Source organism: Xiphophorus maculatus, chromosome 20 (assembly GCF_002775205.1).
Source record: "Xiphophorus maculatus strain JP 163 A chromosome 20, X_maculatus-5.0-male, whole genome shotgun sequence".
Taxonomy (NCBI): Eukaryota; Metazoa; Chordata; class Actinopteri; order Cyprinodontiformes; family Poeciliidae; genus Xiphophorus; species Xiphophorus maculatus.
In genome coordinates this window covers 17,731,147-17,753,292 of record NC_036462.1, presented here as the reverse complement: position 1 = coordinate 17,753,292, position 22,146 = coordinate 17,731,147, and the positions used below count along the sequence as shown (strand labels likewise).

At 37.5% G+C, this 22,146-nt stretch overlaps 2 protein-coding genes across 5 annotated transcripts in view; both read right to left on the bottom strand.

The window, feature by feature from the left end:
* The window catches only part of LOC102225812 (protein bassoon-like), a 100,023-nt gene extending 90,493 nt beyond the window's left edge, over window positions 1-9,530 (bottom strand). For all 4 annotated transcript variants that reach the window (XR_002754576.1, XR_002754575.1, XR_002754577.1 and 1 more), the window contains exon 1: window positions 9,199-9,530. Coding sequence is in view for 1 of the 4 variants with exons in the window: in XM_023353489.1 (XP_023209257.1) it covers window positions 9,199-9,377 (179 nt within the window). In the remaining 3 variants the exon portion in view is untranslated. The remainder of the gene's footprint in view (window positions 1-9,198) is intronic.
* Window positions 9,531-11,601: 2,071 nt separating this feature from the next.
* bap1 (BRCA1 associated protein 1) lies at window positions 11,602-21,476 on the bottom strand. Its single transcript, XM_023325756.1, has 17 exons — window positions 21,285-21,476; window positions 21,046-21,075; window positions 20,874-20,928; window positions 20,608-20,740; window positions 19,358-19,477; window positions 18,362-18,423; window positions 18,067-18,209; window positions 17,069-17,147; window positions 16,846-16,969; window positions 16,571-16,667; window positions 15,766-15,941; window positions 15,263-15,396; window positions 14,083-14,546; window positions 13,753-13,979; window positions 13,491-13,583; window positions 13,323-13,395; window positions 11,602-12,373 (listed from the first exon to the last, which is right to left on the bottom strand). Exons 1-17 carry the CDS (start codon window positions 21,322-21,324, stop codon window positions 12,240-12,242), a joined length of 2,184 nt encoding a protein of 727 aa, XP_023181524.1. The 5' UTR covers window positions 21,325-21,476; the 3' UTR covers window positions 11,602-12,239.
* Window positions 21,477-22,146: the final 670 nt, after the last annotated feature.

Sequence of the window (22,146 nt, the reverse complement as noted above, 5' to 3'; positions counted from 1 at the left end):
GGGTTAGTGTACAGAGTACACCAATTCAATATAGTCCATTATCCAAAAATATGCACTCCACAAATCTGGCAAGAAAAAAAAGTCACTGTTCAAAGAAACCCAGAAGGAATTACATTTAAAGTTTACCATAAGTCAAGCTGGGGATACAGCAGGCTCTGGTCAGATGACACTGAAATCTTACTTCCTGGCTTGCAAAACAGAATATGAAAAGGAAAACTCATACTGCACCCTGAACACATCAACCCCATGGTAAAGGTGGCAGTGGGAGCATCATGCTCTGGGGTCAGAGTACCAGTGTGGTGACTTACATTTCCAGCAGAACATCCACAAATAAGCATACAGCCAGAGCTACAAAAACCTTTTTTGTCATTTGTGTCAAATGCACACCACACCTTTCAGATAATTACATTTTAAAAACAATGCATCATTTTTCTTCCAGTTCACAATTAAGCATTAAACTTTATGTTGCTCTGTCACATGAAATCCCATGTTCAGTTCTGTTGTGACAAAATATGAAAAGATTCAAAAGATATGAGTAGATACTGCAGGGGAGAGACAGCTCTTGCTAACTAATGCTTAGACCAGAATGCAATGATGCCCTTGCTAATTAGTTAACGAGGTGTTGGTGTCAACAGCTGGGAAAACAAGAAAGGTGTCACAGTCAATGTTTATAACATTTTCTCCTACAGCTCCTGCAACCATTTACTGAACAATCCAAGCAACTGAGTACATACTTTCAGTACGAATGTTGCCGTCATCAGAGGAATGCTTACATTACTTATTTTTCTTAAGCACGTTGACTCTCATATATGTGACATGTTGTAAGAATTAAGGATTAAAAATCAACTATTGTATCTAAAACAGAGAGCCCAGCAAAGATCCAATTTTAAATTGGATTTTTACGCGCTTTGTGTCTTGCAAACAGTCACAGGAACACTTCCTTCATTGGCCGAATTGAAGGTAGCTTTTATTATGCAGGAAAATGTTTTGTCATGAACATTGGTTGTTTGAGTTTTAGGGTGTTTCGTCCATTTTTGTTGGAAGTATTCATCTCTGTTTTTTATATATATATCCTCCTCAGTTTCCTTTGCGTCTTGTGTTGTTTCTGAGCTCTTGTAAGTCTGCGAATTTTATTAAATATATCTCACTGCATGAAGATCTCTGTGCCTCAGTCTTTTTATTTCCTCAAACCGTGACCTGTTCTGTTACTTTTATTATTTTAATTAAATATGATTACTTATTAAAGTTCCTAAGACAGTGAATTAATTGCTCCTAAAGAACAAAATAAAATAATTTTTTGCTGAGTAGAATCTGGCCGAATATTAGCTGCAGAGGCCCAGCCCAATCCATGACTTTGACACCTATAAAATTGTATTTTAGGACCAACACAGTGATTCCTAAAGGGCAAATATCTGAAAATATGACACAGTGTAAATGGTTTAAGTAAAACACAATGTCTCTCTCAGGTCCTTGCTGTCCAGCTGCAGTAAGCAGCTTTTTAGGTCTGGCACTTATTTTGTTCTCCACTTGTTAAATTTATACATTTGAAATTATACATTGTGCAATATGCTTTTATGATTGGCTCTAAGAACCAGACAGTAATTTTGTGAAAAAGCAGCCAAAGTCCAGAAAAATGCAACTTCAAAAAACTTGAAGCAGTTTGAAACAGAAGAGTCTGTTTTTCCTTCCAAGCAAAGTAAGCAATTACCAGATGTGCCAACTTTTACCCTGCATAATAAATATTTACACAGATATTTCACAGGCAAACAATTATACTAATAATCATACTTCAACCTTTGATAACTGCTATGATAGGTTTGTAGTCCACTGTTTTGTTTTTTTAAATATAATGTATAATAGATTAAAGATGATGCTTCAGAGAAATGTTTTCCAATTTAATTTAGTCTTTCACTGGTCACCGGCCTTATATTTTCCTTGGCAGAGTTTCCAGGTGGTTTTGTTTTTGCTTTACTGTGTATCCTCAAGCTGCACACTAACAAGCAAGCAGTGGACATGATGAGAAACAGACAGTAGTGCTGGAAGCTTCAAACAAGAAAAGTGAGACCAAACAAAGTTATGAAACCCAGAAAATACGTTTTGTATCAAAGAAGGAAGAGTGTCTCCTGCCAACGCAACTGTTGTTTGCACAGGTATTAATCACGGTGCAGAAGTATTCCCATTGCCTAAACTATAACACATTTTGTCATGCTACAAACACAAACATGCATGTATTTTATTGGGGATGTATGTAATAGACGAAGTCAAAAGTTCAACATAACTGTTAAGTGGATGGAAAAAACATTTGGTTTTCTAAACTATGTAACTCTGCAAACCTTGAAAGTGAGCCGTCCATTAGTTTCCACTCTTCTACTTTTTATAACATGAAATAAAATCTGTGTAAATTCATCTCAGTACAAATCCCACCGAGGGTGAAGGTCTCGCAGGTTTGCAAGAGAACATTAGAGCACAAACAACATCCTGAAGACAAAGGAACACAGTCAAGGGTAAAAGTTGTGAAGTTTAAAGCACAATTAAGGTATTAAATAATAGAATAATGGATTAAAACTGATTAGATGCTTATTTTTGTGTCAGAATGTCCCAGTCAAAAGTCCATCTGAGAATCTGTGGAAATAAAATTCATGTTCACTGATGTTCTCCATATAGTCAGACTGATGCTGAACTTTAGAAGATATTTTATTCTCTAGTTTCGACTTACAGTTGTACAAAAGGTGCAAAATTTGGAAATTTTTGAAAACTGTGCATACTTTTTGATCCACTTCACAATCATAGATTATGTTGTGTTTGTCTATCACATAAAATCCCAATAACATAAACTGAATTTGTTGGTTGTAGCAAAATGGCAATGTATTGAAGGAATATGCATACTTTTTAAAGGATGCAATAAATGTTCAATTCAAAAGCCGCTGTTGCTTTGAAGACTTTCATAAAAGGCTCCTGAGCAACGTAATCCAAACACATAATAACAGAAGATTTTTCGAATAACAAAAATTATTTGTTTCACTAAAATCTAATTAGCTAAATGCATAGTGTTACTCTTTCATCCTCCAAATTGTGTTGCAGACTCTTTTCATTGAAAATATTAATTATGTTAACAAAAACATAAATCCAGGCTTTCTAAAGCTTCGCCACATTGAGAGTCCAGACAATAAACTGGCTCATCTGCTTTATAAACGAGGTAAATCTTTCCTTTCAAAATATAAAAAATGTATTCTGCAGCGGTAATCATAATCTGATATGTGTGCTAAACCTTAGCTGGATACTGTATATCTGCATCAATGTCTTTTATGTGCAAGGCTACATGTTTCTTATTGATTTGTACATCTTTCACTGTAAGCGAAACAGGCAGATTGAGGCTTTGGATTGAAAAGCTATCCTGTGCACTCCATTTAGTAATATTTAAAGGTCAAAGCAGAAACGTATCTCAGTTGCATGCGGCAGCGGCATTCATTGTGAGTTTTAAAATAAATACAAGAGATATAGTCGACACCCTAAATCTGCTCAGCAAACATAACATCAGCAGCAGGATATATTTGTTGTTTGCACATTCATTAAATGTCACATCAGATGAAAGCATTTTTTTTACCCAGAGGAAAATACTTTCAGCTTCGTAATTAACCAGCAGGACTGATTTAATTTTGTCCTCCAAGTAATTGTGGAGAGTTAGACATTAGGGAAAAAAAACACCCCGAGAACATTTTAGTTACAGCAAAACAGAAAACACGAATGTGCCTTCTGTCTAACAAATAAATGTGATTGAAGAGTGAAGGCTGAGCAGCCGGCATCTATTGATGTCAAAATGTAGGAGAAAACAAATGTTTGATTTCATTTCCTCACCAAGACTGAGTTTTAATTTGATTGTGCAGTTCATTTAACAAATCTTTAAACTAAAAAAAAGTCATTTTTTAAAAAATATTATATAAGTCAAATATAAACAAACACCAAAAACAGCATCAAATTACAGTCTTTAGCTGTTTCTGTCAAAAATAATGTTTATGTGTTGCTATATATATCATAAGTTATGCACTATTACTTTCATTGACACAAGACGGTAAGAAATTAAACACATAAAGTTAAGTTGTACACAACTGAAATTCATGCCAATAATGCACTCATGTGTTTTGCATTATATATGCATTATACACATCTCACCTGCAGTTGAACACTAGCTATATTTTTTGCTATTAGTCTTAAGTGTTAAAAAGTCTATATTAAAATGGCACAAGGGAAATTAAACTAATCATTATGTGTTTTAGAAAGTGGATAGAAGTGCTTCAATCATCACCAAAACATTTTTAGTTACAGCTTACCACACTTTTTATATTTATATAGAGACTGTTTTAAATCAGAGAAGGAAAGTTTGTTTTAAAAAAAACTTACATTACAGGGAGTGTAGTGGCTGCTTTCTGAATCAGTGGCAAGGTATATATCATCTGTGCACATCAAAATAAATTCACCACTGTAATTATGCAGACGAACTACTCAATGTGCTGCATGAAAGATGACCAGAGTTCAGATTAAGCCACAGCATTTCGGAGCCACTTAAAATGCATAAAATATATGAAAATAAAACTCCAGGAAAAAACATAGAGATTATAATAAAGACTCCACAATCTTTTGTGTATTTTAGATTATTTTTTTTATTCCAACAAGGGATCAGTGTCAGTATGCTGCCAGTCTCTCCCAGGTATTGTAGGTATTGATTTTTTGCACATAAAAGCATCGTAAATAATGAGAAAGAATTGCTTTTCAAATCATTTATGTGAGGACACCATAAACATTCCGCATGTCAAGTCTATGCAGGCTGCAGTCCTCTCACTGCTGAAGGTAAATTAATCATGAGGACGTACTGCCTGAGCATTACGTCCTACAACATGAAGGCATCTATTATTAACACAGACTTGTACTTTTGTATCAGTTTAAAAAGGTATAAATGCTCCCAACATAAGTATGACAAACAAATTTATCCTCGTAAGACTCCACTCTTGCAACATTGTGACAAAAGCACCATCACTTGCTAATTTAGCTTAAAGTCTAGACAATTAAAACAACTGACATGTGTAAAGCATTGATAATTATCTGTTTTTAAGACAATTTTCTGCAAAAATAACCTTAGAGTTAAGTGTCATAAAAACTCGTCCATGTATCACTCATGTTAACGTAGCTGCAGATCATCCACAACTCCTCATGAAAACCACACTCAAGGGAAACGCACATGAGGAGAGTTATGGTGTCCTGAAGCAGCTGATGCCCATCAAATGTCACCTCTAAAACACTGGATGTGTTGTGCTGAAGTGCACCAAGACAGAGCAAATTACTGAGCTCTAGCTGTGGCTAGTTTTATTATAAGTACCGATGCTTCTGAGTAGGACAGATTCCAAAAAGATCCTCTGTAGACCAGATGTCACGGGTGGCTGATTTGTTTTTAAAATAAAAACATAATAGTGGCATATTTTTTATTCACATCATGATGCTAATGTCTGTTGCTCTTTAGTTTCAGCTCTAGTGTTAAACCAGAGCTGATGTTGCAGCCAAAATGTTCACTGGCTGTATTAAAACGCATCAAGAAAGCTAGAGATGTTTCAAGTTGTAAATTCACTAAAACATCTTTTCTGATAAAATGGTTATTCCCTCCTCAGTTGTATCCTGAACACAAACAGATTTCCTAATATCACTATCTCCACCTATAAACACGTTTTTAAGAAACAAAGTCAATGTTTGCAAACCCTGTTTAAAATCCTCACTTGCTGCAGTACTGAAAATGGAAGGCAAACCAATTTCAAACGTGATTTATTAACATGATACAGCAATATAAAGTCTGACAGAATTTATAAATTCAGTTAAAAAATCATGGACGAGTGCAGTGTAAGGGTTATTATTACGCATTATTTAAGGAATTCAACCCATTTTTAGGCTAATAAGATCTGCCTACAGCACTTGCTTGATTCCCTGTTTTGAGTAAAAATCAGGTACAACTTAGGAACATATGCTAATGAGAATCTCAAAACTACTACTTGCTTCAGGGAGCCTTTTTGATTGCTATAGTGCTTAGAAATGTTGTGGCAGATCGGTGCAGCAGTACCACACTGAGTATGTTGTTGTAAACAGGAAATATGTGGAGCTTGTGTCAGAATGCTCTTCAGTAATGGTCAACGTTGGGATGACTGTGCACTTAGAGAAAGCTGTTATGATAAGAGTAGAAAACAATTATTGTGGTGCTCACTGGAGCAGACGGGTAGGCCAGATATGCCAGAAGAAGACTACTGGAAAGGCTCGGATTTAGCTCTCTTACTGTGACTGAATGTAATGTAATTTGGTCTAACACACAGCAAAAAAGTCCTGTGGATTTCACTTTTGAGTAAGGTAATATAAAAGATATAATATCCCCATTCGCATTACCAGGCAACTCATTTCAATTAAAATGAAAGTCGTCTATCAAGTCTAGAGCCAGACACTGTCTTAATGCTGCTGAAATTCTTACGGGTTCTTCACAAAGGAATATGTTAAAGCCAGATTCATGATCTCAAGAAAACCATTTAAATCAGCCATGTGCTTCGATGTTACTCTCTTTCCTTCTGCTCATTTCTCATTCTGCCTCTCTGTTTGTTAGCGCGCTCAGTCTCTGCACTCTCTTTATGAGGATCCTAAGGGGGGACACTAGAAATCGAGATATAAAAAAATCATGAGATAACAAGCAAGCTATGAGCATTTAAATCTACCCCTCACAATACACAGGCAAGACACAGAGATCTTTTCTACAAAGATACAGTACAGATACATGCAAAAGTATTCATTCCACGGATTTTATGTGACTGACCACCATGAAGAGGTGCACAATTCATGCAGAGGATGGAACATGATCTTTAAAAATTTTTTTTCACAATTACAAATCATAACATTTTCATGAAGATCAATGAACACAGCAGACAGATCAAGGATGAAAGAAGGGAATAAATTGAAGCAGGGTTTGGTCATAAAAACATGACGCATTCAAAGCTTTGAACATCTCACACAGCTCTGTTCAATCCATCCTCTGGAAAATGTAAAGAGTATAGCACAACTACAAACCTATAAAGACATGGCAATTTGCATTAATTGACAGGCCAGAAAAGAGGAGCAGTAATCAAAGAGGCAAACAAAAAGGCCACTCTGAAGGAGCTGCAGAGAACCCCAGCTCAGGTGGAAGATGCAACTGACAGGCAACTATTTGACATGAAATTCACAGATCTGGACTTCAGGGAAAAGTGTCAAGGAGAAAAAAATGTTTTTCCTAAGCAAAGACAGGGGAGTTTAAAGGAAGATAGACATTACAAAATATGGAGCAACAATGAAAGAAAGCCTGCTATAGCTACAAAAAACTTGAGCCTCGGGAGGAGGCTCATCTTCCAGTACAACAAAGAGAATAAACGTTTAGTTCAAACCATTTTCATGAGCTGAAAATTGTTCCTTTCCTTCTGATCACAGATTCCAGTTGAGAATTTGTGACCAGACTTGAAAATTGATATATGCAGAATCTCTCAGTCTAACTGAATTAGAGCTATTTTGAAAAAAAAAATTAAATGAATAAAATAAATATCAGTCCTTAGATGTGCAAAACAGGTAGAGCTGGTTTACCCCAAAATGTCTGCAGTTGTAATTACAGCAAAAGGTCGTTCTACAAATTATTGATTCAGGGAGGCTTTAACGCATATCCACACCACACTTTTCAGATTTGTAATTCTGAAAAAGGCAAGGCCTTTGTTTCATTTCCTTCTGCTTCACAGTTGTGCACTACAGTGTTTTATGGTGGTATGTTAGATACAATGCCATAATATATTAAAGTTTGCAATCCTAATGCAACGATGTGAACAATTTCAAGAGGCATTGCAAGACACTACACATAAAGGCAGAAGGCTTTCATAAAATGTTGCGCCTCAGAATTTCTCCCTCCCATAAGTCATAGTCTCAAACAAAGCATCAACTCTTCACCTTGTAATTTAACCATACGAAGGAACGCTTGCAGCAAATCTATAAATCTATTTGCACGCCAGCCTCAGAAACTGTTGCACAGAGACTGCAAGCAGGTGTGGCAAATCCACGATGCAGCAACGTCTGTGTGTGTTAAGGTTTACAACTGTTGAACTGTGTAATTAGGCAATATCAGATCTTGTTAGAAGGGTAATCCCTAACACACCCACACCGAAAATACTGACATCCAAGCTGCCACATGCGACCACAGACATGTTCCCTGTTAGTATTTGATCATTTTACGCTGCATTATCTTAAGCCATCAATGTGGGTTTAAATATGAGAATGCTAGTAGGAGGGCAGTGTTGTTACAAATATTGAAATGGCACAAGATTTCTTTTAGGGAGGAGATACAACAGCACTTTCTCTAGACTAAATGACCCATTTCGGACCAGCTGCAATTTTAATCCCGCAGCATATTAATTTGAGAATGAGATCTGGTAACTAAGACGGCAATGGCATATGTTTTGGTCCTGCACGCTCAATGACGTTGGTGATATCTGATGGGAGCAGTGACATCCTACACAACGCTGTCATCAGGGAGACAGACGTCTACTGCTGGCAAGGAGGAAGGTGTGTTTTTCAGAATGACCCTGTATTTACTGGAAATCACGTCAAACAAGCCTGTAGTAGAACCGACCCACCCCTCTAATACGAATTGGAGACACTTTGCTTTTTTTTTCTCCGCCTCATTTTATTTTTAGTATTAAATTCTGAAATTCATCACCTTGAATATGAGGTGAAAATTATGCTTCTAAGATTCAAGTTGTAACACTCGGTCCTGCCTGAAATTGTCGCTTTCATTCATGATACTGAATCCTCTGGGCAGACATCGTAGAAAAAAGGGCGTAGAAATTCCTGTTGAAATTGCTTAAAGCTACATTTACGTACGATTGCTTCCGTTTACTTTATCGATTTAAAGCAAATCGACAATGACAGACTTGATGCCCAAATTAAAGAGGTTTCAAGAAGAGGTTGTTAATAGTGTTGACAAGGGTATTGAAATAAATAATTAAGCGCCCATTCATGTCTATCTACACGCAGTCGGTTGAGCCTATATCTACGCTGCTGGTTGAAGTAATGTACGCTACAGCACGCTGCCATGAATCCTCCCTGATTTCGCTTCATTGCCCACACTTTGGATAGCGAAGCCTCCCAAGCTATCTCGGCTACCTGTTAATCCCCGGCCCGGACGCGGTCCCACTTCCTCCGGCTGGCGCTCCATTGCTGGGCTTGATGAGCTGTCCAGAGTCCGGTGGTGCTGAAATGGAAGTCGGAGCCCCCGCTGCAGGGACGGCGGCGCCGGGCTGTCCCGCCTGTCCCTCCCCCTCCATGCTGGCCTCGTTCCCCATTGCTTCGGGATAGGTCTCGACGGAGAGAAACGGTGGTTGTGGGTGGTTTTTACAGCTGGGGTAAAAACTCGGATGGAACTCAGCGTCGCTCCCCTTCCGCCATCATCACCTACAATCCAGCATCCCGCACGGAGCACGCGCGCTGACGGCGAGGCCGAAGGAGCGCGCTGACGCAATGGGTGGTGACTTGCAAGGCTCATACGTGCGCGTTCACAGCGATCAACTATCTTAAACAGCACGCAACCACCCTTCTCAACCCCCTACATCCGGATTGAGTGCCATTTCATTATTAAAATTTAGTAAATATTATAATTATGAATGATATGCTAAGTTTTCACAATAATAAAAGAACTTACAAAGTCGGTCTATAAGCAGAATTTAATTTATTGTACCATTATCAGTAAATCACCACCAATCACAGCATCAATTGTATCTCTTTGAAATATTCCAAGCTTGATTCTTTGCGTATTGTGAATTTCACACCTCTTAATCATCTTAAGAGGTGTTAAGGCATTCCTAATAATAAGCAGTAGAAATTGTGTTCTGGGAGCAAACAGAATGATCATGATTTTATTTAGTTTTTTTGTCCCACCATGGAGGTAGAAGTTCAGTCCTCAAGAGCTAGCATCTTGCAACCCTCAGATCAGTGGTCTCAAACTGCATTCTTTGGGGGCCAGAATCCTGCAACTTTTAGTTGTGTCCCTTCTACTCCACACTTGAATCAAATGGCAAAGCTGAGTCATTAATATACAGTACAGTCAAGCTTTGCAGAGTTCTAAGATGGAGATTAACACTGTCAAGGACTGGATTTGGCCACCCCTGTCTTATGGCATCGCATGCTGACCAACTCAAAGACTACCACTAAGACTGGCAGGTGTGTCTTGACTACAGTATTAATAGATTAAACTCAGGAGCGTCTGGAAGGAGGGACCAATATAATTGGTTGTGCTTACAAGCACACATGGAAAATTGCCATTCGTTGATTAGCAAATTTACAGTTATGGCATGCATAAATCTGACTCCAGCACAGACACAAGTGGTAGAAATAAATTACTAATGATGAATTACCAGCACTAAATAAGAAGTAAATATCAAACTACAAATATTGTCCTGTGTATGATTACAAGGACATTGTTCAGTTATAACATATTTTAAATAATTTATTACTCTTTTACATGTGCTGCTCACATATCTATAGAGTTAACAAATTCAGGTTCATTCTACATACACATAGCTCCAGATTTGAAGTTTTGACATCTGTAATTCCTGAGAGCTAGCCTGGAGGACCAACGCAGCATCCCAGACCAGATCTGACAGTACAGCAAGAAGACAAACACTTCCTCTCCTGTGTGTTAAAGTTTGTTAAGTTTTGGGTTACACTACGCTACAAATTTCTTGTGTCAGTGATCGTTTTTCGGCTTACTAAACATTCTGTCTATAAATTAACACTATGATAAATTAAAATGCCGATGTTTGGTTTAAACTTTAAAACCTATTAAAATTAATTAAAATACTGCCTATAGTTTCCTGAATTTGTTTTATTTTAATTTCATATTATGGAGGGATGGATAGTATTTCTCCATGATAAGTTGATAATAGTTAGCAACCTCAAGTAGAGCTGTACAAATATGTGCACCACCATAAGTAATAATCATAGTTTACACAAACTATGAGTTAAATGCTTGATTATGACCTTTATGTGGTCTGTCACAGCCTGTATTTTGTCAAGTAGCCAAAAACAAAACAACTTTGCATTTACACAAAACTAAAGCTTTCTACCTTTAATAATTGTAAATTAATATCAACGCAAAAAAATATACAGCTTAGTATTCATACTAATTTAAATAGCATAGTTGAAAAAAACACCGCTGTGTTGCATAAACTGACAAACTAAAAATCATTCAGAAAATTAAAAATAGAGGAAAATTAATGACAAAGGAACATGTAATCGGAACAAAAACTAAATTGGAAGTTTTAAAAATCTGCCCAAGCGATCAATATTTTTAAAAAATATGAATAGCTTTATAGCAAATAGATCTGAAATGGTCCCACTTGGTCTGAATGATTACTCTCCCTAGTGTACGGCGACTGTCACTACAACCGATTCACAAAATCACCCAGTGCACAAACCTATAAAAACTCTTCTGATTTTTTTTTTATCAGCCACTGCTGGGATGACACATTCAAAACTCCAAAAGTCAAAGAAATTTGGCTTAGACTAATGTGCTTTAATAACTAACTTTATTTCAGAATAAACTGGCAAGCACAGAGAATTACCAAATTTAGTCTACGGGCCAAATAACATGTAAATATATACAAAAATATAAAGCAGCACAAATTCAACTTAACTCACTCTGAGATCCAAAACAGGTACAAACACAAAACCTGTGTGTGTGTATATCTGCAGAATCCCCTAAAGATACATAAACAAGTAAAGACCTTTAAAATAAGAAAGGCATTTCAAACCCTTACAGAGTCATATTGTCAGTTTTAAATAACATGATAAATTCCTCCACTGAATGTGTTGACGCAGAAATTTACTGAAAGAGTAAAAAAACAAAAACTGTATTTGACTAAAAACAACATTCAATACTTCATTGGCACTGAGAAAATATTGACTTTTAGTTAACAGTTCAGTTGAAGAGGTTTTACATAAGCTCAACCTGCTTGAAAGTACTGACGATAAAAACAATGCAAGCATCACACGAACAAACATTTACGAGAGCACGACCAAAAGCAGATTTCATGAAGCACAAAAAAAATACAGCACAATACTGTCGAAAGGAATGATTTTCAGAAGTGAAGCAATATAATTTTATTCCTTGCAGTGATTGGTTGGTGTTCATTTGACTTTGACTGTGATTACTGGCGTTTGGCTTTGTAAGGTCGGGAGCGTTTCCTTCGATCAGGCTTCCTCTGCTTGTGCAGCCGGCCGATGCTCACTCCCTGCCGGCGGCGCACAGAGATGTTTTGCTCCACGAGGCTGGCCAGCATGCCTGTAGGATATGCACCGAAATATCAGGGAAGGTAAGAGGACAATATTAGCATAAGTGGAAGGTAGTTTTTTTTGTTGTTAATCTTAGGTCAAACAGATAGGGAGAGATAAAGGTTTATCTAGTGTGTGACAGATTTTTTTTTTGTCCAATTGGTGAGATTCTTCACAGCTCAAAAGCTTAGGGCAGACATCCAGACATCACATAACAGGTTTCAGTGTGGAAACGTCCAAGAGTTTGACAATAATGGTTTAACACAGACCTACAGAAAATACACTTGGTCCTGGGCTTGTGGTCAATCTGCATAGCTAAGCAATAAAAACATTAACTGCCTAAGAAACACAATGTTAAAGATCAACACTTGTAAAATATATTAACCACCCACCCATCCAATTCCATCTTTGTCACTTTTTTGAATATCTTTTTATTATTTCTGACATGAAAATAAATACAGATATCCTGACCTAAAAGGTCAAATAGAACTGTTTGTAAAACATTGTAAAAAAAAATAATACATGTCCTGTGAAGTCTTTCTGGGGGCATGAGATATGTGAATTTTCTATATGGTAGGTTAAATGAGCCTGAGGCAGCTAATTTTTTAAGGATTTTTATAAGAGTGAAGGTCCTTACAAGCAAATTAAGCCCAAGACCAACACATTATTACAATTTAACATTAAATATCCTGAAGATTGGGGAAAGTGGGGCTTCTTTAATCTTTTTTAATACACCAAATCTCATAGAATAAAAATAACCACCCGATCTTGTTTAAATATTGAAAATGTTTTGTTTTTAACCTTGAGCCAACAGCCTAGAAGCAAGAAGCTGTGCAAAACTTTTACTAACTTTCATTAATTAGACCACAAGAGGGTTTTTAATGACATATTTTAATAAGAGGGGGAAGAAAGATTAAAAAAACAGCAACAAGTGTCAAAAACAACTTTTTTTTCTTTACCTTCTTGGGCCAACATTGATATAAATGTGCAGATAAACTCGTCGTAATTGTGAGTCCTCCTCTGATCATCTATCTGCACAAATAAAATAAACATTTAGACTCAAAGTCAATTAAAACAAATTTTGACCAAAAACAGTGAATTCAAGGTGAATTAACAAATGCACTTACTTTGAATTTCTTTCTCTTTTCTACTTCCTCCTTTAGAAACACCTCATAATTGGCAATGTCAGCTTCTACACACTTGAGTAGTGCAAGCAGCTCCTGCAAAAGGCAATGAGGTGACTCCCTGCTTGTGTTTACGTGTTTCTACCCATCACAGGCATCAGCTTTCTTACCAGCAGCACAAGCAAAAAAAGATCTAAAGGTGCTATACAGTCCAAATATGCCCTGTAAGGATATGTAGTGCAGCACTTTACAACAAAGGACTTACTTTTGGAGAGTACTTATCCCCTGGTGGCTTGCTGTCTGCTCCAGACTCTGTAACATTGAGCTTTTCCTTGCCAGGTTTCAACTCCGCACCATCTTCGTTCTCGTCTTCTTTCTTCACCGCTACAGATGGTCCCTCATCTCCTTCTTTTATGGGGTCTTTTTCATCTTCCTTCACTTTGAGTTTTACCTTCTCAAGGGTGCAGAGCTTCGTGCCTTCAGCAGAATCTCCTGTACAGGTAATGAAGACAGATGCAGCATGTGGTTTACAAATTAGGAACTCAAGTTTTACTTGAGAAAACTAGACTGCAACATTCACTTCCTGTTCTCTCACCAGATGGAGGGAGAGCATAAATGACTCCGTCGTCTTGTAAGTGCAACAGCGATGCACTGACTGAAGGTCCCAGTTCTCTTACGGCGCGGTTATGTCTGGAGTCCAGCCTCAACATTTCATCCTCTCCGAACAGCACACGGGACAGATGGGAAGCGACTGGGCTCGAGGGACGCGTGGCCGCCTGAGAGCGAGCCGGCGAGCGCAGTGGGGAGTTGAAGGCGCTGCCAATTTCAGAGGCCGTATCTGTGCTTTCGTTGCTGGGTGTGGGGGAAGGCTGCGAGGCGGACGTGATGCAGATCCCCCCGGTGCGACCTTCAGTGCGCACAGACAGCGGGGTGTTTACACCATCTTTTCTTTGAGCTTCCTTCTTCAGTTTCTCTGCCAAAACATTGAGGGCAATCTGGCTCTCCATCCCAGTTCCAACCCGTCCCTTTCTGGACCGCAGGCTCGCCTTTCGTCTGAATCTAAAAAATAAATAGAAAAGAAAAATATATTTTAAAGATCTTATCAAAACAAACGTATTCATTATTCAAATATTTAGAATTCTTTTTTAACTTTAACACTTTTTTTCCCCACATCGCAACCACAAACCTCTCTGATTTTTGGAAGGATTTGTCTCATTTAAAGGAAAATCTTGTTTGTAAAAAAATATAACAAAGTTAAATTTAAAAACTCTGGTTAACTCTGATTTTGAATGCTTCACTTTCTCATTCAGACACCTTGGTGGTAACCTTGATGTGGTTACCAGAATGTTTCACAGTGGGAGTAATTTGTTCAGAATTGCATCTATTCTTATCAGGGCCAAAAAGTTACATTTTGTCTCCTCTAACCACAGAATCTTGTTTCACGTTGATTGCCGTTTCCCCAACATGACATGTGGCAAAGTGCCATGAAGATTTCCCAAGGTTGTCTTTGACTTTCTTCCTGCTGCTCTTCTATGGAGACAATTTTTGTGAAGCGCATGACTAACAGTTGCTCCACAGACAGATTCTCCGCCCAGCTATGGATCTTTGCCGCTAATTACCAACTTTTTCTCTGACCTGTCTGCTGTCGTCCTTCCACTTCACAGTACCGATTGTTCAGTTATGTTCTCTAACCAACCTCGACCTCTGAGGCCTTCACTGAACAGCTGGATTTATATTGAGAACAAATCAAAGCTTGTAGAAACTAAAACTCTTGCCTGCTGGAAGCACTGGCAGAACCTGCTGCTTCTTCCTCGTCTTCATCAAATTCGTCTTCATCATCTGAGAACGGAGGCTGAGGAGGGCCAGCTGTCCGAGCGCGTCCAACACCAGCTGCTAGATCTTCCTCCTCCTATGAATCAGAGCAAAAACGCTTACAGTCAGGGAAGTTTTATTTCCGCATCACACCAACATACAAAAGGAAGGACTTTGAAGGGTAATTGTTCAGAGTTAAGTTTAAATGAAACTTTCACTGAAGGTATTGAGTTTAAAAGTTATTGTGTTTTCAATTGAAGATAAGAGGTTTGCAGGGTTTTAAAAAAAAGCAATACTGTGATATATTTCGGTATATTTTTTCGAGACAGCTCAACATTTGATGGCATTTTCCTTACAAAACTCCAAACCCAACAACTCCCTGATTAATCCATGATTGATGACAGAAAGCTGTAATTTAATTTCATTACAATTGAAGCGCCTGGAATATCTTCACGCTTGTTCTCACCTGCATCGGGGACTTGGCGTAGTTGTGGTTGTCGAGGAAGGCAGGCAGGCGCTGAACGATGGGGTTGACTTGCTGGGCTCCTCCTCCTGTGGGGGCAGCGGGTTTTCCCATGACCTTTGAGCTTCCAGAGGGGCCAGCTCCATCCTTGGACTGAACCCCCGACTCGTCCACTGAATCTAGAATTAGAACTGATTGAGTTTCACGTTTCTGAGAAACCCAGACATGGATTATACAATGGGAGACGAAGACAGATGGCACGGAAGATGGAGAGGGTTTATGAACAGCAAAGTCTTGTCAAAGATTCTCAATTAAATTTAAGTCTGGTATGAATCTTCAGAGTGAGCCAGATGCAGTCTGGCTCACTCTGAAGAAAGATTATGCTTTAATCTAAACTCGTTCCCTGTAGGTCAGGCGGCATGTTTAAGGTCATCATCCTGCTGGAAGAGGAACGTCCACCAGTCTCTTGTCCTATGCAGACTTTACAGGTTTTCTTCAAAGACTGGCCTGTATTTAGCTCCAACCAGCAACGCTGACCAGCTTCTATTTCCCCTTCTACAGACAGGCCTCCTCACAGCATCATTACCAGGTTTCATTGTAAAGGTGTAGCTTTCCATTACAAAGAGTGTTGGATCAAGACCAAAAAGTTAAATTATAGTCTCATCTAATTAGAGCACATCCTCCTGTTTAGCTAGTTGAACACTTCAAACAAGATGTCCTATGACTTTCTTTGAACATTGGCTTTCTTCTTGCCACTGTTCCATAAAGACAAGACAGGTGAATTGAAAGAATGGAGTCAGCAAAGTACCTGCATCTGCTTCTTTCTTGATGGTGTTTTCATCTGGAGACGAAGTGTTCTGCTGCTTCTTGTCGTGGACAACCTCAGGCTGAGTGAGCCGGATCATCTGAAGACGGGACATCATATTTTATTAAATTATTATTAGATTTTCATTAAGACAAGGACCTGAATCTATAGGAATGCTCAGGAAGATTTTGCTTGGGTAAAGTTTGACGTGACAAATGCATTTCCACTGAGTCAAGAAGTGATTTAGTATTGAAACTTAGTTCGGCTCAGTTCCTGACCTTCTGCAGACCCTCCAGAATGATCTGTCGGTTCCTCTTTAGAATTTCCAGCTTGGACTCATACTTCATTCTGCGGTCAGGCACCACTGCCATCAGGTTGAAGCGGATATCATGGTACGGCTCACTGGAAAAAGGAAGAGGAGCAGCAGTATGAGATTTAAGCCCGAAGGGCTGGCATAGAAGGTAAAGCACTACTGCTTTTGCTAAATGGTGCATGACTCACCCAGCAGTGGCCAGGCCAATCCTCTCCATAATAACACGGCGAGCCTTGTCGGTCCATTCCTCATCCTCTCCCCAGGGCCCTAAAGGATTGTGTTATAAATCTACATCATTTAAGAGCAAAACAACTCCAACAGCTCACAGAACAACTCTAGATGTGATGAAAAAGTTCAACTAAAAACATAATTTATAAGGTGAATAAATGCCTTAAGTTAAAATAAAGGTCTACTATATTTCCAGACAGACTGGTCTTTTAATTTGTATTTACCTTCGACACCGAAATTCCTAATGAGACTATACATGACTTCAGTTAAAATTGCTCATAAATAGTTTTGTTTTAGTTTTACTTTGAATTTGGTATTGCCAGTATTAATGTAGATAACAGAGTGAATGATAAATGAAATCATAAATTTTGAACTACATTACTTAAGACAAAAGAGCTATTCAAACCAATTTGGACCTAATGAAAATGTTATTTTTCTCCGAACTTAAAAACCAGCAAGTCTTTGTTTTACAGCTTTTTAACTGTGACATCTTCATTTCATTCAATTCTGGACTTTGACTAGGCCACTCCAAAGCCTTAATTTTGGTTTCAGATTTTTGTTGAGTCCGGAGTTATATAACCCGGGTACACTCGAGTTTTACTTCACAAACTGTTACCTGGACTTTCTTAAGCAGGTTTCATCGTCCATTCAATTATGACAATTCACCCTGAAGAAGTAAAACAGTCCTAGACCGTCTTATTAACACCTGCTTATGCCAGATGCAACAGGAAGCTCACTTTCCAAAGCATTTTGTCTTGTGAGTCCATAAAATGTTTCATCAAAAGTCTTGAGAATCATCGTGATGTTTTTTTAGGAAACTGTGAGTTCAGCTTTTATGGGGTTTTATTTTGTTCTGCAATGTTTTTCACCTTAGAGTCAGACCTCAAGGTCAGTGTGCAAAAGGAGTGGAGCACTATGTATATAATGCATATATACAGTATATATATATATATCTCACCATGATCAATGGGGTAAGCCTTGAGCCCATCAAGCTCAAAGAGGCGGTCTTTGATTGGCACATAGCTGACAAAGTGGAAGGCCTCCATCGTCCGCACCGCACTGATCCCGTTCTGTTTCTCCGGAAGGTGCCTGGGTTCCGGTCTCCATGGAAACATCAAAACAGGGAGTTTGAGAAAGTGATAAATGTACAAAAGCATGTTATGTTACACAACATCTCAGATCAGAAAAGGATTTTTTTTCCCCCTCTTCAGACCCAAGGCCATCTGAGAGTTTCTAAAGTAAGTGTAACCTACCTGGCGTGGCTGTTGTGTGCCCTGGCGAGCTCTGGAGCATTTCCTATCGCATAGCCTTTGCTCTGGAAGCAAAAAAATATATACAATGTGAAAATTTTGTTGAAAAAATACAGAATGTGCTGAAAGAAAAGGAAACACTAAACAGAACAAATGTAGCTAAAAGAGTTTCACACAAAACATTTACTTAAGTATCATTTAAAACAAATAGGACTAGTATTAATGCATTGTATTTTATTAACTTCTACTTCAGAAATATTTTGCAGAAGTGCTATGCTTACCTGAGTACAATTTCTGGCTATTCTAACAACCTCAGGTTACTCCACAGAAAGATGAACAAACACATTTTAACCAAAAGTACACGTGTCTGGTGAGACACCAGTTTTATTTTTCTACTTTTTTCTATCTTCTGAGCTTGTTGTGCCACTTGGAGGTCAGGTGAACATACAGTAGATATAGTCACTGGAAGTACTTTGCACAGTTCTAACATTTATATTTTACCCACTGTAAGTAAGAGTTTAAAAAGTTCTTTATTGTGGAAAATTATGTTTGTAATTATGTAATTTATTTTATTTTTTATTATTACTCTAAATGCCAGAAAATTTACAGAAGTTTCTATCTTGTCTATGAAAATTTTGTTTTCAGAAATTAAATCAGATTAAGCAGAACTACTTAAGCTGCCTTTTACCAAATACTTTTTTTAAAGTAATGTTTTAGATGATCACTTTTTACTTGTACTTCAGTAAACATATAGTGAAGTAGCGTTACTCTTACTTGGGTACAATTTCTCACCTCTGGTTATGCTACAAAATAATAGAATACCATAATTAATATTGTGTATTGTTTTAATGTATATTTTAGTAACATTCATATGAAAAGTCATGCTGTTTTATTTAGTTGTAAGAATTACAATATTTAACAGCTTTTTAAAAAAAAAAACATGTGGAAAACAAATCCTTTGAAAGCAGAGGTTATTGGTTGAGTGGAGGAATAACTTACCTCAGGACTGAAGCCTTTAGTAAAAGCCTTTATGCGACTGAGGGTAGTGCCGAGTTCGACTCCACTGCAGTTCAGGAGAACACTCAGCAAAGCATGAGTGGCACATGAGTTTGGTATCAGCTAGAAAAAGGCAAACGGATAAAAATGTTGAATTACTTTATTATTATTATTTTGGGCAGGGGGTGGTTTGTATCTACATGTAGAAAGGAGCTTTTACAGTGGATTTTTTTTTACATGTTACAACCCCAAACTTCAGTGTGCAGCTGTGATCTATATAGGTAAAGTGCTTGCTTATAAATCACAAGGATTTATAAATCTAATGTTTGTTTGTTTTTTTTACGTACACCATTTTTGCCTTTTGATCGTACCTACACATTATAGGATGAATCCTACGCACATTGACTTTGGTGCTATAAAGCCACTTTGTAAATAATTTGATGGTTTAAATATAGTAATTAACCAAGAATCACTAGGACACAGTCTTTAACATCCTACCTGACATTGGAAGGTGTTGCTTAGATATTTCAACATAATAATACAATCTTTTTTGTGAAGTGCACTGGCCCATATCGCCCCGTCAACATAATGCTCCCCAGATCGTTACCTCACAGATGTGATGGTGTTGTAAGGCATACAAGCATCTCCCTTTTTCCTCCAAATGTAACAGCAACTGTTGTTGGTAAACACTTTAATTATGCCTGTTTTATTATTCTGACATTTATCAAGTAGAAGTTATCCATAGTAGGAAAAGCTTAGTTTGAATTAATGTCAGACAGTTAGGGGGGAAAAAAAGTTGCCTTTTTAAATATTCTTTGTAATCTTCAGTCATTAACTCTAACAAAAATCAACATATATGAGCATCTACTTTTTTAAACAAAAGAAATTTTACGTCCATTGTTTCAAAATACAGTAACTGTTCAGATTTTTTAACATGGATGCATGACTTCAGCATTATTTCAAAGTATCAACTATTTTATTGAATGGTTTACTTAAACTCCAAAACTTCTTTAACTTCTTTTGCTGACAATGAGTACCAAATTGTGACATTAAACATCTTCAATTTACAACTAATTTAACTATTATTGTTCTACTCAGACATACATACTTTCCATTTAAATATGTATATATAGATGTGTCATTTTCATTCATAGTAATCTACACAAAAATTCAAGAATTACTTATTGAAAGAAACACATAAAACAATGCTACAATGATAAACATAGTGTTATATCCATGTATAGAACAGTTACCTGATGAGCAAAGAACATGTCATTTACAATTTCCTCATCTATAACTGAGGTCTCATCCACCAAGGTGTTGACTTTTCTCCTGGACCGACGCTCTTCAATCCACTTAAAAAGGAAGATGAAGCCATAAACAGGACTGAAAAGGAAATGACACACGCTTTCACTGCTGTCAAAAAATGTATGAACATTTCTATGTTTTTATATGTATATATCAAATGTGTATTCTAGAAAGGTTGTTGTTTTGCAACCTAACTGACCAAGCTACACACCTGTGACATTTACTTTGTAGATCATAGATTTCCTCAACTTGGACGCCTTTGACACCTACAGAAACGTCCCAAAGAGAAACGTTAAAAAGCTAGGATTTGTTTTTTATATTTGTAAAGAGTTAGTGTTTGTAGCAGCTCTGGGAAAATGTTAGTCTATAAACTAAAGGCTTACCAAAATCTTCCACCAGCAAAGTAAACAGCCCTGCAAAAACAAAACAAGTCAGTTGAAACTGCAAATAAATACACCGAGAAGCTATAAAAACAAAATATTAAACGTTATTTTACATGATAGTTGTTTGTTGTTCCACATTAAGGCTAATTTCTAAACGTTTATATTATAGCTGCACTGCCCAGCTGGCTACATGTGGAAGCTAATGTTTGTTAGCCTAAATATCTACCGATATTTCTCACCTGGATCACTCTCCAACTCCAGCCAGCCTTTGTTGTTCATTTTGAGCGTGTGGAGAGGAGTTTAATATTTAAGATACATTCCAGTCCATGTCCAGAGGCGGTGGAAGATGTTTTACAGCTGAACTCAGCTTCCTCTCGCGTAACAAACGAAAACAGATCAACATAAACACAATAGGCAAAACTGGTCGCAGACTAACTACGTCATCAGAAGGCGACAGATGGTTGTCACACAAAAAACAGTCCGACCTAACCGGGATTCGGATCACCTCATCAAAAAGAGCTGGATTTTTCTTCTCCCAAACGACTCTTACAGAACAAGTCAGGAAACAACTTACAGCACATGTTGTGCTTTGGCATTGGAACATTTCTGGTGGAAAAACCCCTACAAGCTTCAATGCAAAAATTTAATTCCAACCTCAGTTTCTAAATCCAACATGGCTTCCTCAAGCATAAAAGGCAGCTGTAACACCAATAGTAAAGTTTTGTTTGCCACCATATAGAATAATTATTAGTGTATAAATAGTTAGTTTAATGTAAAACAATGATTCACAAAGAATGCTTCATGCAGCATTTCTATGAGTAAATTCCCACATACTAACTGAATATCCATATTTGATCATAAATATGTCTTTCTGTGTAAATACAGTCTATTAACCGGTAGCGATTTCTGCTTCAATTCAAATGTTCACAGACTGTATGTATATGTCTGGTTCACAAAATGTAATTTTGTGAAACTTGACAAGACAAAAGTCTTGTCAAAACCATTACCAAGAATTTTAACAGCCATTGTTAAAAAAAAATACATAAATAAAAGGTGTCTGTCTAAGAAGCCAGCATTATTCTATAAAATTTATTTTTCCAC

Excerpts from the sequence above, each read along its gene's own strand:
- bap1 (XM_023325756.1), bottom strand. The coding sequence starts at position 21,324 with ATGAACAACAAAGGCTGGCTGGAGTTGGAGAGTGATCCAG. Across the intron at positions 18,210-18,361 it reads GCACACAACAGCCACGCCAG|ACCGGAACCCAGGCACCTTC; the intron begins GTAGGTTACACT and ends GTTTCCATGGAG. Across the intron at positions 13,584-13,752 it reads GGGATAAGTACTCTCCAAAA|GAGCTGCTTGCACTACTCAA; the intron begins GTAAGTCCTTTG and ends TGCCTTTTGCAG.